Genomic DNA, 17756 nt, shown 5'->3' on the forward strand with positions numbered 1-17756 from the left:
AGGGGGTGCTTTGGCCACCAGAGACGCAAGCAGGGCTCATTCCTCCCTGAGGGCCAGGAGGCCCGCAGAGAGCCTGAGAGTGGAATCTATTTACACGCGGTATTAATTAGTCTTTGAGGAGTCGTTCACCCACGTGTCAATGTAATTGTTGGTGTCCCGGCTGTAGGCTCGACCAGCCGCGACCGGGAAGAGAAAACCGCTCAGTCGCGGCGGGGAGTTGAAACCGCGCTCTGCGGAGCGTCCCCCCGTGGCCGGGCAGGACCTCGGACAGCGCCCGCGACACCAATCCTTAGTCGCCTTGGGGCTTTCCAGCCTTGCTGGTAAAGCTGGGGCTGCTTCCTGTGCTTGCAGCTTCCAAAATTTCGTCACCACACCCCTTCTGAAACTGGGACTCATCGCGCCTGTTGTGTGGCTTTCTTTTTCTTCCGAAAGGTTCGGGTCTTATCGCTCAAGTTCAAGTCCGGAGGACTTGCCCAGTCTCCTCCCCTTAAGTCATTCTCTATCCTCTGGCAACCGCGGAAATCCGGGAGTCCTAGGCTGCTGGTGTCAGTGCCAACACAGGCAGTCCGGGTCGGTCGGGTGCAGCAACCGGGCGCATTCGTCTCTCTCCCTCCCTTTCTTCCTTCCTCCGTCGTCTTCTCTACCTGCCCCTCCTTCTCTTGCCTCTTAAGTTTCCTGCACCGGGAATTCAACTGTGCCAAGCCTAGGCTCCCGCGGACCAATCCGGATCGCGACCCGGGCACTGGGACAACGACTCCGCCAAGGCTGGACGAGGCAGCTGGACCTGTCCTCGCCCGAGCATGGAGACGGAGCTCCGGGGAGGGCACGTCCCGGGCGCTGGAGACTCCAGGCCGTAGTAGCTCCTCCATGGAGCCTGTTCAGAGCGGTTCTTGCTCGCTGCATTTGCCTCCAGTCCTGTGCGGTATGTACCGGTCGCCTCCACCGTTCTTGGCAGGGACACGTTGGGGCAGGGTGGTGGTCATCACCAGGAAGGGACAGCGGGGTGAAACTCTTCTTGGGCATAAGGCATGTCTAATAGGTGACCCTCAGAGTCCCAGACAGGTTTCTACTGTAGAAGTTAGCAACTGGCTGTGCCCCTTCGTTCAAAAAAGTAGTGCTAGGGATGTGATTGTGGGTGTCTATCTGTATTTCAGGAGGTTCAAATGGGTAAACTGAGCCCCGCTTTCCTATATGCAAATTGCACCCCCCTCCCCACCCCCATTTCACGGGTACCTAATCCGGGTCAGTTCTACCTACCCTTGCCCTGCCCGCACCCCCCTCTCTCAGTCTCTTGCTCGCTTGCTTTTGCTATCTCTCTCTGCTGCTGTGTACGTGTGTGAACCCTGCCAGGGCTGGCGAAGAACCAGCCGCCGCCTTTAGTCCCAGCCTCCCGCCTTCAAACACTAGGGCAGGTCTGGCTGCCAGAGACAGTTGGCCTCCTAACCAGCCTGTGAGCTGCTCTCTCTGTGCCTAACCCCTTCTGGCCTCCGCCGTTCGGGCGCTGGCTTCCGAGACGCGCCGGGCTCTGGGAACCCCCTGCCACCGCTCAAGCCCGCCCGCTCGCTCGCCCGCCCGCCTGCGGACCGCACTCGCTTGTTCCTGGAGCTGGATTGGCTCGCTTTTCCAATCTTTGCGTCCCCCTTCCAAGCTTTTTGACTCCATCACTCCACACCAAGAGCCCCTTTCCCCTCGCTTGATCGTCAGCCTTGTCCGCGTGGTCATGGGATGTCTAATTTCATTTGTATCTAGGCTGCTGAGAGCGCTCCCTGCTCTGTAAAGTGGATGTCAGGTGGATCTATGTTTTTGAAGGAACAAAGACTCAGCCAAGGCACCGCCAAGGAAGTTTGAGAGGAGGGAGGATGCAGGCTGCGTGCTGGTACGTTCTTCTCCTCCTGCAGCCCACCGTCTACTTGGTAAGTGGCGATCGGTCCGGTCCGGCATCTTTGAGATACCTCCCTAGCCTGGAGGCCAAGCAACTGGGGTGAGAGGGGGGGGGGTGCGGGAGGGCGAGGCCGCCAGTTCAGTGAGAGCTGAGTGTTCCCAGAGAGTGGAAGAACTTTGGGAAGCTTTGGTTTGGATTCCTGCGAGAGTTTTTCAGGCTCTCATCCTCATTTTTTGCTCTATTTTCCGTCTCCCGGATCATGATTCTTAACAGGACCTTACAGGTCCAGAAACCAGGAGGTAGTAGGCGAGGATGCCTTGGGAGGAAGGGGAGAAGAAAGGTATTGGGAATCATGAAACTCTTAGCAGCACTTCTTCCCCCACCTAGTTTAAATGAAAGGGGGTGGAGGTGGGCTTGAAGAGCCGAACAGGAATCTACTCACTGCCCCACTGCCCCAGCGCCCCCAATTTGGGTTTGTGGCACATCAAGAAAGTGCAGGTAACTCCCTGAGACTTACAGGGGTGCAGCTGGTGTAAGTTTATCCGCCAGACACATAGCAAACGACCAGGCAGTTAGGTCAGAGATACACCTGCAAACATAACCCTCTCTCGCCTTCCAAGGTCCAGTTGCCATTAAATAACAGAAGCATAGTTTCAGTGAGGGGTTTCTTTTTAGGGAATGGCAAGCCTTGTCACTAGGGAGAGAATCTTGTCCTGTCCAGGTTCCTCCAGAATCAGTTTTCGGAGGTTTGGACTTGACACAATCTTAGAACCGACGCGGGGAGAATCGCTCTGTGTGGCTAGGGAGTTGTGGGCATCACCGCGAGCCTAGGAGAGTGTGATATTTTCTCCGCGTTTGATTTCTCAGAGGGCCAGGGACACTCGCGTTCTGCCGGCGAGGTTGAGCCTAGTGTTCTGAACTCCACAGCAGATTCCGGGCCACGGGAGTGCACCGAAAACTCAAGGTGTTCTGTGGAGGGGCGAGGAGCGCAGGCGCTGCGGTAGCAGCTGGAGTTTTCTAAACCGGCTGGATAAATGGGACTAAGAGTGGTGTTAGTGTCTTTCATTCCCAAGAGCTTCAGAATCCACCAGCCCGGATACTGTGCTATCCCTGCAAGTGGCCGTGTTTTTCGGTCTTAGCTCTGGCGCCTGCGATCGCGGGGCTGAGAGTTCTGTGAATCCGGTACATATGCGCGCGCGTGTGAGTACGTGTATTTACCCGGTTCCGGCTTCCGGCTGCATCTCAAGAACCCTCAGCGTTGCCAGTCTTTGCACCTTTATCGCCTGACTGTAGCAGAAGCAGACGCCAGAGGGCGCTGTGCATCAATGTCCTCGCCCACAGGACACCTTGGGGGTAAACAGGTGAAAGCCAGGGCAGCCAATCCAAAAGACAGCTTTTCAGACTGTCGCCGGTCCGTGCTTTCCCCGCTAGAATGCAGACGAATGCAAAAGGTGTCCTTCCTATTGCCCACCTTCGGTCATTATCGCTCTCACCTGTGTCCCGTAAGCCCACTGACATTGAAGACCCGGAGTTGGAGGGCAGAAAGTTCCATCAAAGAAAACAAAGCCTTTTTAATTTATTTTTTATTTTTAAAATTGGGTAAGGTGGGAGGGAGTGAAAAGTGAAAAAAGTGAAAGTCTTAGGGGAGGAACACCTTTGATTCCCTTGATCGGTACAACAACCGTGCCCCTCCTCTCCCGCACACCTTATGATTAGAACCTCTGGACTGTCTTATGTCCTTGGGCTGTGCTCACACACCCAAGGCCAGGGCTCTCAGCTATGGTCCAGTTTATTGCTTGAAGCGAGTATTTCGATAGTCTGGAAAATAATCTATCAAAAGCAGAAGTGAAATCAATACGTTGTGTTAAATTTTAAATGTGTTTGTTGGCAGTTAAACCGTTTTCCACTCATTACAACAACAGTGCTGGATTTATTCTAATGCGCCGGCATTCTCAACAACAAGCGCATTAATTCTCCTTTAATTGTAAACTGGGAGCATTTGAAAACCATTCAGTGTGCAAATTATGCTGATTCAATTACCGTTTAGTTACAGACTTCATTACCTGAATGCCTTTTGGCAATACAGAGAAAGGAGACAATTTTTCCAATTTCACTCAAAACAATACGAAATGTGAACAATAAAAAAGAGAAGGCGATTTAGAAGTCCATTCTTTTCTCTCCAATCTAAAGTTGTTTTGTGTGTCGGGGATTAGAAACCACACACACCACAAAAACAAAAGACTGGTGGCTGTGGCCCAAGACGATCTTTCAGGGATTGCAACCCCATAGCTATTTGCCAGGAAAATTCCAGGCTGTTTTCCTGGAGGAGGAAGCTGACTTTTACCATAAAAATGGGCTCCAAAGGATGAATTGGGTACTTAATGTTAGGGTGGATTTAGGTAAATGAAGAAGTAGGGAGTCTTGATTAAAACTCTGAAGCAATGATCAGAAGAACCCCCCCCCCACACACACACACAGAGAGAGAGAGAGAGAGAGAGAGAGAGAGAGAGAGAGAGAGAGAGAGCTTCTTTTTGTGAGTTCCATCAAGCACCAGCTGCATACAGCACAAGAACCAAGCATTCATTTGTGACTGAATCCCGGGACATTTCAGCCTTTTGCTACAGACAGATGCATACAGGTTAGCTACTGCAGTTTCAAGTTAAACCCCAAGAAGGCAAGGTAACAGAAAACCAAAGACCAAACCAAACAAAAACCCCAAAGTAAACCAAACCCCAAACCATTACTTTATTATTGTTTTCCTTGAGCTATCATGAGCCCGGGAGGAGTTGATAAGTATGTCTTGGCTTTTGTGAATTACCCCATCAGTTAACTGACTCAACACACTGTGGCTTGCTTCCTAGCTAATGTTTCCAGTACACCCTTCCTTTATGGGTAGGGGATCCCAGCTACATTTCCCAAGGAGTAATTCCCACATGTTGAGCAAATCTTGTTTAGATATATCCTATACAGAAGTAGTTTGTGTTCCTGCTTATAGAACATGAATTTAAGTGTTTCTGAATTCTGAGAGTCATTCTTATGAGAAACAAGCCTCTGCTTGGCACCAGTGCTCCAGACCCCACAGCCAGCATGCGGGTAAATGGTCACAGTGTGTTTCTTGACCCAAAGGTTTCCGAATGTCTGTCTTAAGTTGAGGGTTTTAATTTACTGTGTGTTTATTTTGTGTTTATTGAGAGGTGGGTCTATCTTGTTTCATGCCACAAACAGGCTCTCTCTCTCTTTCCTATTGCAAGGGGAATCTGAAAACAAGCATGTCTGCAGGTGTCTGCAGGTGTAGCAACTGAAAACCACTATCTTGAATTCTCAAGTTTCACCACTGGGCAATCTCTAAACATAAACAAACAAACAACAAATGAGGCAGGAAACCATGCTTATAAATAAATGTAAGGAAAACTGTTGTTTAATAAATGTTGTATATTTCAGATTTAACCATCTGAATAGCAGGAGGAAATCTTTGGTATGACTTGTTATCTTTATTAAGGTCCCGCAGTCTTTAGTCTCTTTTCTTTATTCTCTGGACTGATTCCAGGATATTTTAAATATGAGATAATGAGATAAAGAGACTATAGCAGTTAAGTCAAATTAAAGTGCACACTAGGTAAAGTGGACAAATATGGTTTCTTGTTTTTTTTTCTTTTTTTTTTTTTTAAGAAAATGGGGCATAAGGGTTAGAAACTGGATTTATAAGCTGAAGAGCACACCAGGGAAAAGGGAGTGAGGTTCTCCCAGGAGAGAATGTGACATCTCAAAGAGTGAAGTGGATTTGATGGCACTCCTGCACACACAAAGAAAAGTTATTCAGAAATGGAGTCCAGAGACTCTGACAAAGGATAGAAATAGTTAGCGCAATCAGTTGTACACTCATAGCACTATCCTAATAGAGAGAGAGGTACCTTCAGTTTTGTTAGGAGTTACAATAGCTAATAACTTGGTTGTTTTCTTAGTCAAAATAGGCAATAATTGAAAATCTTTTCCAAACCTTTGGACACAGTGTTTTAGCTCATACCTATACTGCCCAATTGTTAGCAGGTAAAACAGCAGGTGAATTTAACTCACCATGGAGATGGCAGCTAGGGAATAGGAAGGCCAAAGGAAAAACAGGAGAGCAGGCGCTCAAACTAGGTCTATGTACTTCCTGTCCTTTAGAGACTGAGCTAGCTGCTCACTGAACGCTTTAATCAACTTGAAATTTTTTCTTATAGTAGATAAAGATCGCTACCCAGTCACAACTAACAGTGTTTTCTGTTAAAGCTTGGTCTTGGAGGCAGCATAAAAATTTCCTCCTTAGGCCGAATTTCCTCCCCTTTATGCCTCAGAGCACAGGTTCAGGTACAGGATTAAGCTCAGATAGTTTGAGAACCCTGTGCCTTAGCAGCTCATCATGGGGTATTGTCAGTCCCAGTGTGCATTCTGGGCCTCTCCAGGACAGGGAGAGGGCCTTTTCTCCTTCCAGGTTCTTTCCCAAAAGGCTCAACCCAACCTTAGCCAGGAAAGCAGCTCTTGGAAGTGTGAGAAGCACTGGGCAGTTCACCCTTTTGTCCCATTTACAGGAGTATTATTATGGCCTTGGACCTTCTAGTGTGAGCTCCCACAACACTGCCTTCCGCATTGGGAGCAGGAGGGAGAAAAACACCAGAAATTCACCAACTCTGTTCCTGGTATTTTCCCAGAAACCTATTAAATTTGTGGCTTCTTTTGTGTGAGGCTGATTTCTATTTGGCTTTAAATTGTTGATGGCTATTTTCCCTTTAATGAAAGTGTTGTCTGGGTGAAAAATATATCCGGTGGAAGGGAAATTGGTTGATTTTTTTTGAGACAGGTGCCCAATGTCCTACTTTTCTATCCCAGGGAAGATTTTCTGCAGACTACAGAAATTGACAGCATTGTCCTGGTAATAACCGACGTCGACAATATTTTCAAAAGGGCATTTGAGTGATGAAAGCATATGGATATTGCTTTTTCAAATAAGCAATTCTCTGTCCTGGGTTTCTTTGATTTTATAAGGGGTAGGGAATGGAGTTGGGAGCATCAAAGGAGAAAGGTCCACATCCTGGCAAAGAGATGCCTGCTTCCTGTTCTCTCTGTCCTGGAGTACTGAAGCGATTGCCGCCTTTAGGCTGGAGTTCCGGAGATCCTAAGAGACAGCCAGTGAAGTTCCCCAGTGTTGGTGTTAAGAGTCAAAGGGGAATGAGAGGAAGGAGCAGTATTATGCATGCCTTCCTTTCCTCTGCCCTTAGAGCAGGCCAGTGCAAGCTCGGCAAGTTTGCCGGTTTTCATTTTCAAACATCAGACTGGAAAGTGCGCCTTCCTTCCTTCCTTCCTTCCTTCCTTCCTTCCTTCCTTCCTTCCTTCCTTCCTTCCTTCCTTCCTTCCTTCCTTCCTTCCTTCCTTCCTTCCTCCTCCTCCTCCTCCTCCTCCTTCTCTCTCTCTCTCTCTCTCTCTCTCTCTCTCTCTCACACACACACACACACACACACACAGAGAGAGAGAGAGAGAGAGAGAGAGAGAAAATGTCTAGCTTTGAATCGGTTCAAGAAAGTCCCCCCACCCACTCCCCGGGACAATTCTGTCCTCTTGTCACCATTTTAATTAAAGGAAGGCAAGCAAGGCTGCTACCCGGCGCCGTCGGGTCAGCGGCTTCTACGAGCCGCAGAGTCGCAAGGTGGGTCCCGCTGTAGCCTCCCGCTGCCTTCTCCGGGTCACCGTTCTTCCGGGCCCGCCTCAAGTTTGCTGGGAGTTGCGGTCTTGATTTATCTGCTAGTTAAGTTCGAGATCAGCTCTTTTTCACTGTGTCAGCACTAACCCCTCCCGGAGCTTGGTAAACACACCGCGCTCATTTTTCTGCTGCAGATTGGCATGTTGACGACTCTGCTTGAAGGAATGTGACAATAAAGTGGGGAACCAAAGCTTGGCAAGCACTTAATCAAGGATAAAAAGGTTCCGCTGTAAGGATGTCACTCAATTTATTGTGAAAGTCGAATGAATTACGTTTAATGAAAGTGCTCCCCAGATGAATATTACCAGCAATTTCCTGAGTTGGCTCTGTCAGTTTGAGATGAGGAAATGCCAACCCAGATCAGAAAAGAGCGCCTGTCTCAATTACTATGCAAGCTTTCCAAGAGCGGCTTTTTATTGAGATGATATGTGTTGGCGGCTTCTTCGTCCCCCTCGCGCGCGCCTAAGAACATGTTTGTTTATTTTCCAACTTTGTCGTCTGCCCTCCCTGTCACCGACTGTTGTTTAAAGTTCTGATGAGAGCGCTGCTTCTCCGCCGCTAGCTGCAAACCTAATCACCTACTGTGTAAACAGCTTTTCTTAGTGCACCTTACTATAGAGGTGAGAGCTGGTGTGTGTGTGTGTGTGTGTGTGTGTGTGTGTGTGTGTGTGTGTGTGTGTTTGGGGGATATACAGAGGGAGTTCCTTGTTGGGTTGGGCTGCCCTTTATCGGAGAACCCCACCCCCTACCATCTCATCATGAGGGTGGAAATGCGGGCCGGGCGATTAAACTGCGAGCTGAGAGGGGTCCCTGGAGTAGTGAGAGGGCAGCAGGAGCCCCTCAAGGCGAGCACTAGAAAAGCTTAGCTCACACTTCCTTTAAATGAATGAGGGTATTTTACTGGCTCAAGCAGGAAATGGGATGGGAGTGAAGTGGGGGTGGGGATTCACAGGCCCAGGCGGAGCGCATCGCCTCATCTGCATGAGAATGGAGAACCGGGAGGCTTTTCTTGTTCTGTTTCTTTCACCCACAAAGTGACAAATTGTTGCTTGGAGGAGCCAAGTGTTTCCTTAGAAACTGGCCGCCGAGGGGCTACGCGCGTCCCTGAGAACCTGCCACCAGCCCGGCCTCACCCACATTACCCCTGCGCCCTCATAGAAGCCGGGCAGCTGCCAAGGGCTCGAACCAAGGCCAAGTACCCTGATCCAGACAGAGGGACCGCTCTCACCTCACACACCAGATGCCAAGTCCTAGATCCCCTCCCCCCATTGATTTGGAAAACCATTTCAGTCATCTTTGTAAGAAACTTTCTTCGACGTAGTAGTCTTCATCCCCTTCACTCTGCAACTCACTCCTCGACCCAAAGCTGCAACGTCCAGGCTGGGAAGGTTGCCGGCCCAAATCCTTCTCAGACACGCATTTCATTGTCTACCTTTTGCCTCCTGTGATCAGGAGAAACCCCAGCAGGTTTTATAAAAATAAGGTTGCAATGCTCTTGTCTTTGAACCCCATGCCATCGCACCAAAACAGTGCTTCTGGGGAACTTTTGGTCTCCTTCACCGACCTTCAGTACTCCTGGAGATGCAGGCTGGCCAGCGGCGGTCCTCCGTGGAGAAGCTCTGAAGTGGACTGGGACCCGAATCTGCCGAGTGATCTGAGGCCTGGGGAGAGATCTTCAGCACTACGGCCAGCGCCCCAAGCTCCGCCCCGCCTGGGGCGCAGGGCCTTTCCGCAGTCCTTAAAGTCGAGTTAGGATGCTCGCTGTCTGCAGACCTCTCTAACCACCCTGGTACGATTTTAAGAACCCACTTTCCACTGCCAATCATCTAGGAACACCAAGCTCCAGTCACTAGGTCCCCAATGTGTGTGTTCTGTGGTCAGAACCTCTGATTTACAACCTCCTCCTCGGACTCCATCTAGGGTTGGGGCGTCAGGTGATTATCAGTTTATTAGGGGCGGGGGCGGGGCACAAGAGAATCCTCCTTTCTCTCACTTTTTCTGTTTATTAAGTGTATTTTTCTCCCAATCAGAAACATGTATCACGTAACGTGCAGATAGAAGACTCTTTAGGAATGTGGGAATGTGTAAGACACAAACGGGGAAACTGAGGCACCGAGAGGGAAACTGCCTTTTTGTTCTCAGGAAAAAAAAAATCACTTGGGCAAAGCTATATTGGCCCCGTCACTCTCACTGAGAAGTGACTTGAACTATACAAACGCCGTGCTGGATCATGCGCCTTTAAAATGTTGAGCTCTGAGGTGGGAGAAAGTGGGGGAGGGGCGCAGAAGAGTCCTAATTATTATGAATTTCTAAAGGATAGTAATTATTCACGGGGAGCAGGACAAACCACTGCCTGGGCAAGGGAATCGATATATTTGGTATCGAAAGTGCCTGGCTCGCCTTTAATGCAGACGAATGGGGATATAGCCTCATTATTTTTCGTGGTTAGGTTCGCTGGCGTGAGGCCTGATGCAGCGTGGAATCTATCATCATTAGATCCGGGATGCGGCAGGGGAGTTCCTTTATATTTAACAAACAACAACAATAATCCGACTCCTCCCTCAAAAATACCCCACCTCGCATCCCCACACAAGAATCCCCCTCCCCCTTTTACACTCCCATACTCCCCACGGACTTTTCTGTGCACTCTAGAGCTGACACTGCAGTCACTTAAAGTGTTCGCAGCGCAGTCTCTGCTCAACAGCGGCCACACAGCTGACACAATCCAGAAATAAACTGAATAGTACCGGGTGCTGGCGCTAGGGGTTGTCTGTGTCAAAGGCTAAGGTTGGCTTGAAAGTTGTCTGATTCTTTTGCCTTAGCTGAGTCAATCCTTTCAAGACAGCAGATTCCTAAATTCCCGGCAGTATTAAAGGAGCAGAGATTTAGCAAGCAGCGCACCATAACCTGCAGGAGAAGTTAGGAGAAAGATGAGATCCAGAAAAAGAAAAGAGGGGAAGATTTCAGTATAATGTCTGCAAGGTTTTGAGATAGGCAATTTGCAACTAGGACCCTCTCTGTGAAATTCTGTCCTTTTGCCTGTAGGCCAGTCTTTCATAATTCTCCAAGACCCAACTAGGAAAGGGCCCAACCCCACCCAGTGAACTGCCCAGGGCCTTGCCCACTGGACTAAAAGTGTTCCTTTTTCTTTCTTTAGTCTTACCTCCTTGGCACAGTCCCTGTAAGCGGCTTCAGGATGAAACTTTTATTGGCGCACGACAGTTCCCTGAAACTTTTTAGTTTCTTTGATTAACTGAGGCATACCTGTTAGTTTGTGAGTCCTGGTCTTCATATATCAGGTCCCAATTATTGCACAGATAACTCACGTGGACTTAAGTAAAACCTAACTCTTCCTTTGCTACAGTAAAATTGTTATACCCATAACGAGAAAGAACATGATATCATCATCAATGTCATCATTATCAACAACCCCCCAAAAAGCTGTGGATTTCCAGGCATTAGACTAAAAATATCTGATTGCTCCCATTCAACCTTCTTTTCCTTGAAGCACAACCATTCATGGTTTTACATGGCTACGTAGGTGCTTTTATTTCCTTGCTCTTAGAGACAGCCAGTCAACACTACACCAGGGCTGTATGACATAATGCATGACAGAATGGCTGTATGACATTTTCTCTCACCACCTTCATTTTTAGAGGCTTTATAATTAAACTCTGTGAGATATATGAGACATACATCCAGTGGAGAGCCTTTTTATTTATATTTATGTAGCGTGCTGAGAAGGAACATTAAAGAAGTGCTTATATGGAAGTAATAAGCTTGCTTTGATATGAGCAGAAATGTCCTTTTAATTTACTTTTATTCAAGATTAGAGGAAGCATCGCTGTGAGACCAGACCCCATAGTCATGCCTCTTTACAGAGAGGTCCCACTAACGCGAGAAAGACATTTACTAGCATGCACTAAGTTACATGAGCAGCCAGCCAGCTTTGTACTTACTGGAGTAAGCAGGCAGCTGATGTAGGCAGCTGAACAGAAAGAGTGAGCTGGCACTGGGCCCTACACTCTTCTGCCTCTCCTACAAGGTACAGACTCACACAGACTTTAACAGGGCCTCACAGAGACAGCACGGAGATGATTCACCATGTAAACTGGCTGAATTTTAATATAATTGACAGTCACAGGCTGAAATGCAGAAGTACCAATTTCCCTGTCCAAGAGGTTATTGTCAGAAAACTTTAGGTAGAAAAGTTCAGAGGAGTTTTTTTGGTCTTGAAGATTCCTTTTCTTTACACAGTAAACACAGACATGTACATGGAACATACAAGAGTTAAGTAGGTTTGTTTTTTTTTTTAAATATCTACTTCTTTGACAAAGTCTATGTGGGACAATTTTTTTCCCTCATAAGTCCTTGTCTTTAAATGTTCAGGTTGCATTTTCTAGCATGTTTTCTTTAATACCTGTCTGTAGTTTCATCTATAGCATGAAGATGCTGTTGGTTGAGAGAAACCAGTGGAGTGATGACTGCCAAGTCAGTCACATATGTATACTGCAGTTGGACTTTGGAAGACGATTCCTCTCTTTGTAACCTTGTAGCTGGGTATTATTAGAGGCCCACAGGTATATAAAATAGCTTATATAAAATTAATGGACTGCTTTACATTCACAGCCTCCTACTTGTGAAGCCCTTGTAAAATATTGCACCTGTTTAAAAGAGGAAGATTATAAAGTCAAGTTTGCTGTGCGATCGATAGTCGTAAACGGTTCAGCGAAATATCTGATTGTTTTGAGAGAGTTCGACAATGTGATGGAAATTTTATTGTCCGTTTTTGTGCACTGATGTGCTAATCATAAGGCTGTCCCTTCTTTTATGGACTTGACTCATTTTGAAACTGATTGTTAAGGTTTCAAGGTAACATCTAAGGACATAATAAACATTTTTTAGGACAGATCCATTGTCTTTCCAGATTAGAAAGAAATCCACAGGTCATAGGAGGTCACAGATGAGAAAAAAAACAAAAACTAAGACCACTCAAACTGCATTTTACTCTTTTATCTAAAATTTTCAATAGCATATTTATGGAAATCGTGCCTGTTGATTTTTTATGTGTATTTTTGAATAAGCAAATGGATGGTCAGACGTTTTTGTTTCAGCACCAAACTTCATAAAACATTTTCTAAATGCAGTTTTTTTTTATAAAAGAAATCTTTTGTTATCCAGGCAATATTTGGAAAAATTTCAGCTCCTCATTCTTTTCTTCCTTCAAATAAATATAAAACTACTTTTTCTCACGTGTTCTGTGACTTGCTTTGCAGACATTTATGAAGTGCCATAAGCCCCCATGTATGACCTTCTTTTGTTCTTTGTTCTGCATTTTCATTGAGGGAGGAACCACTGAGAACTATGCTTGGCTAAGGCCATGGGGACATTTTCACACTGTTTCCTTTTCTATTCCTCTCTCTTGTTAGCTAGAATCATTTTTGTATCCCTGGCAGAACTGTTCACTGCATCAGGTTCTCTAAATTAATAACAAGACATCCTGACTTAACTAACAGGTGGGTTGATGGCGGATGTTGCCTAGGATTTGATGGGAAACTAAAATGAATGAACTGTACTCTATGAAGCTCATTCTACTTCCAGCTTAAGAAATTTCAGTGGAAATGTCACTATTAATCTAAATTTAATTTTCAAGCTTATTGGCATACTAGTGTAATTTACTGTTGGGCAGCTGGGTTTATAATAGGGTGGGACATGACCTCTGCAACTCAAATTGTGAAATACTCTCAGTCAAATCTTCAATTTGTGGATAATGTCTTGTATCACGGTGGCGTTATTTATTGTTTTCCAGAATTAAATGCAGAGAAAAATGCAAGCTACTGTTTATGAAGAGAAGTTATTCGTAGGTTGTACTGACTACTATTTCTTCGATCTTGATGTGAGATGCAATTGCTACTGAAGAACTTGAAGAACATAACACAGGTTTTACCCTTTTCACAAGAAATATTTAGTTGAATGATGAGCACCTCATTTAGGTTTCCAACCTTATTTCTTTTAGCTTAACAAGGCAGAGTTGAGAAGAGCCTTACCAAACAGGCCAGCATGGTTTCTAGCCATTATTAAAGTCACACAGAGCTGCTGTTAGCATCCAATGGGCTGAGTACTCACTTTTCTATCTGTAGCTCCCGAAAAACTTTTCTGTCGAGAGGAACACAAAAAGAAAACATAAAGGAGAAGCATGTAAAGGAAATGAGTTGGCTTTAGACACTGAATCCCACCTTGGATTCTTGAGTGAAATCCTTCACAGTTAGAATCGGTCTGCGTGATGTGAGGCCAGATACATTCATGAAGGATGAGAGATGTCTCCACCACCATTCTTCATGAGAAAATGGTGAAAAGAGTTGGGGTGGATGGGTTAAAGATGAACCCACATCTCTTAAGATGAATGATATTCCCTCAAATGACGCCATACCATGTGACTGCTGAGCCATAAGGAGTTCGTGGCGAAATGGAATCAGGAGAGGAGAAACTGGATAACTTTAACCCTTTCCCACAAGAGGGAGAAAATAGGACTGAGTTTGGCCATACCAGAATCTCTTATCTTCTTCAGCTCCTTTCTTGCAATTTTTAAAGGATGCTAAATTCAGAAAGCCTTGTGTGTGTGTGTGTGTGTGTGTGTGTGTGTGTGTGTGTGTGTGTGACATGAGAGGAAGATAATGCTTCTTTTCCCCTTGAATTCTGTAACCTCAAGCAAATCTCAGCTTCTTCATCTGTAATATGAGACTAATCTACTCCTCTTGCACAACAGAGTTATTGTTGGGGAGTCACTGAGTTAGTGTGATAAGGAGCTTAGAAGGATGGCTAGAGTACAAAGATGATGCGGAATGAGTAAAGACATTGCTACTCTTAACAAAGAAAGGTTTCTGGGACAGCCTTCCAGGTAGTGCCTGCAGAGTCCCTGGAGTGGTGACACACAAGGGTTCATTGATGGCTACCTTTTTCTTTGTTTAGTTTTTCTAGTAGTTGATTGCTGTATAGCCACCCATTGCTTCCCAAAACTTAAATTTATTTAGTGTTGATAGCATACATTGTGACGAAAAGGAGGAGAAGAAAATCCATTTTATTTCTATTGGTCAGATGTTTATGGAAATGGAAGAGATCACAGGCCGGGTCAATGAACAGTCTGCTTAATCCCGAGAAGGAATCTTGTGATTTTTCAATGTCACTCACAAATACTAAGAGCTGGTGCTGAGGTATAATTTTGGGGCAGTTAATTTGTGATGAGTGGCTGCTTTTAGTTTAGTTTTAACACTTGAAATTCTTTTAAAATTTGTGTAGAGTTGCAATAAAAACTAAATCTTAGTGGGTTTTAAGATTCCAGCGTCTATGTCCAGGTGGAGTCTCACCTTTGAAATTCATTTTAGGTGACTGCCTGAGTGATTTCATGAAAGGCATAAGGGAAAGGCATTGATGAACTTCCTAAATGTGTGCACACATGAATTTAATAGATGGAGGCCTCACTGTCCTTATTACATGCTGCCCCAAACTTCTCCTAGCTACCATATACATCTTTCACAATCATTGGACTGGGTCCAAGAGGAGATTTTTCTTTCCCTTTAAATTTTAATATAAACACTTATTGTATGTTTTAGATTTACAAGACAGTACGGAGGCTGTAGAAATAATAGCCAAGAGATAAAATGTTTCATTTTCCTTGGTCACTAGAACCATGTTCTTGTACATGCAGGGCAAGTGCCCTACCACTGGCCTACACAATCTCTTAAAAATGCTATGAGATGATACTAGCTAGATCCTATTACTAACATTAATATCATCATGTTCTTATGTCCATCTTGGCAATCTTCATAGTTCATCATTTTATATATGAGGAAATAAATGAAACATTGAAGGTATAATTGGTGAAAGACAACAAAATTTCATCTCAGGTGGTCTGATATTTGAGTCAAAGCTTCTAGTTACCGTATTATATTATGTCTGTTTGGGTGTTGATCTATATCTATATCTATATCTATATCTATATCTATATCTATATCTATATCTATCCATGTGCATTTATATATACACATACCACTGTGTTTCAGGAATATGAGTCTAATGAAAATAAACAGTACATTTTCTTTAGCCTTCCTTCAGGAAGATCTTGCCCATGTAACTGGTGTATGTGTATAATTTCAAGTGTTACTCCTAGAGTTCAGTAGTTTTATTAGATGTGGCTTCTCTATCAACGTAAGATTGGCACTGATAATTGTCTTTAGCCTTGGATGAGTGTGTGAGAAGCATAAGACTTTTAGGAAGTCTGCATCTATTGGCCTGTACAATATGAAAAATGATCATTGAGTCTCAGGGTAAAGCAATGAGTTAGATCAGGGCACTGGGTCACAGTTGTCTGTGGTGAAGTTGAAAATGATCCATAACATCTGTATCTGTCTTAACAAATGACACACATGCTTTTTTGAATTCCTTGCTGTGTCTGCACAGGTAGAAGTGTGTGTGTGGGGGGGAAGAGGAGTGGCTTGCTTATGAGGGAATATGGAGATACCACATGTCTGACTCAGAGCCTCTAGTTTTCCTGGGTTGTTTATTTTAAAGGGTTTTGTCTGGTAACAGACTGATCACACACAGAGATGGAAATCCACAGCCTTCTACCAATTTCTGTAGACAAATATAAGCCAAGAGATTTAAAATAATACATCTGCTTAGCTTTTAAAATATGTGATAGTAAAGAAGAGTCCCAGATGGTTTATTTCAATACAGGTATTTTCGTTACATTCTGTTTGTGTGGTTTTAAATGAAAGTAGCAAAACTCCCACAAAATATTTTATAGAATTATGAGGTTTATATAGAGTCTAGGACTCTTTCTATTTACTAAGAATAAAAGTAGGTTCAAGATTTTCCTGGCCGATGTGGAAATTCTTTGGCAGGAGATGATGGGAAAGAGTCTGTTTCATTTCAGTCTTGTGTTACATTTGACCTTGGGAGAGCTTACTTGTGCCTTGGGGCAAAAAATTAAATGTTCCATTTTGTAGCAGTATCATCTTTCACCTTTATGTGGATTTAAAAATGTAAATAAAATTGCTTTCTGTAAATGGTACCCATGAAGGTCATGTTCATATTCTCTGCAAGAATTCAAAATGCCATTTGAGCCATCATTGGCTCAATGGATACTAATATGTTCTATTAGTTTCTAGTAATCTACTTTTTAAGCATTTTATGGCCCTATATTTTCATGCCTAGTTCCTAGTTTGTGAAATAAGAAATCAGAAATAAATGCTTTAGCACTTCATTGTCGACTTTTTTATAGAATGTGTGCTCTCAACTCTGAACTTTTAAAAATGCCAAACCTTCCCAGAATACATTTCCTTAGTCATTAAAATGGCCTGGATGGAAATCTACAATAAGAGAATATGCTCTTGAAAGTGTGTGTGTGTGTGTGTGTGTGTGTATGTTTGTGAGATCTTTCCATTTCAAGTTATCATCTGTGTTTTTTCCCCCTGAGTATTATTCTCCAGAAAAATAAGGTTCAGAATTCTTAGCAGCAGCCAATGGATTTGGAAAGTAAATTAATTGCTGCATTCTTTGAGAGAAGAAGGGGTTTGAATTCTTTTCCTTGCAATTTGGATAATAAGACCCTGATACATCCTTGTATTTAATTGTCATGATTTTGATTGTTAATGACATTTGATTGCTTCTTCTGGAGGCACCTGTCAGCCATTTCTGAAGCACAGATGTCTTTATCAGCATCAGGAGGAATTTCTTTCCCTTACTGACCTTGAGCTACACAGCTAATTTGGGGAAGATGAGCAAGTTTTCTGTCTGCCTTTGAGAGCTTATTTTGCTTATTGAACAATGATTTGAGATCACTCTTTTTCAAAAGCTTCTAGGTTATTATTCTTTTACTGTGAAGAGCATTGATTCACTCTGAGTAGATGTATGAGGATTCTTCAGTGACCAGAGTGTTCTGGTTTGTATGATAAAATATATGAGCTTATATATAAATAATACAACGTTCACATGCACAACTGAGACAGGTGGATACTGAGTTTTCAGGAAATGATTGTGACAACTGAAGAATGTTCTGTGGGTAAAATGAGTATTCACATTCAAACGAATCCTTCTGCACTGGGCTTCACGGTCCTAAGGAACTTGCTCAGAATCTACCGC

At 44.6% G+C, this 17756-nt stretch overlaps 1 protein-coding gene across 2 annotated transcripts in view; it reads left to right on the forward strand.

The window, feature by feature from the left end:
• The first annotated feature begins 219 nt into the window (after positions 1-219).
• Positions 220-17756, forward strand: part of Nxph1 (neurexophilin 1) — a 301006-nt gene continuing 283469 nt past the window's right edge. The window contains exons 1-2 of one of the 2 annotated variants that reach the window (XM_006505010.4): positions 220-922; positions 1750-1913. In XM_006505010.4, the coding sequence (XP_006505073.1) occupies positions 1860-1913 (54 nt within the window). In that variant the 5' untranslated portion in view covers positions 220-922; positions 1750-1859. Of the gene's footprint in view, positions 923-1624; positions 1914-17756 lie in introns of those variants that run through there. The other variant, NM_008751.5, reaches the window with a different exon arrangement.

This window comes from Mus musculus, chromosome 6 (assembly GCF_000001635.26).
Source record: "Mus musculus strain C57BL/6J chromosome 6, GRCm38.p6 C57BL/6J".
In the NCBI taxonomy this organism is placed as follows: domain Eukaryota; kingdom Metazoa; phylum Chordata; class Mammalia; order Rodentia; family Muridae; genus Mus; species Mus musculus.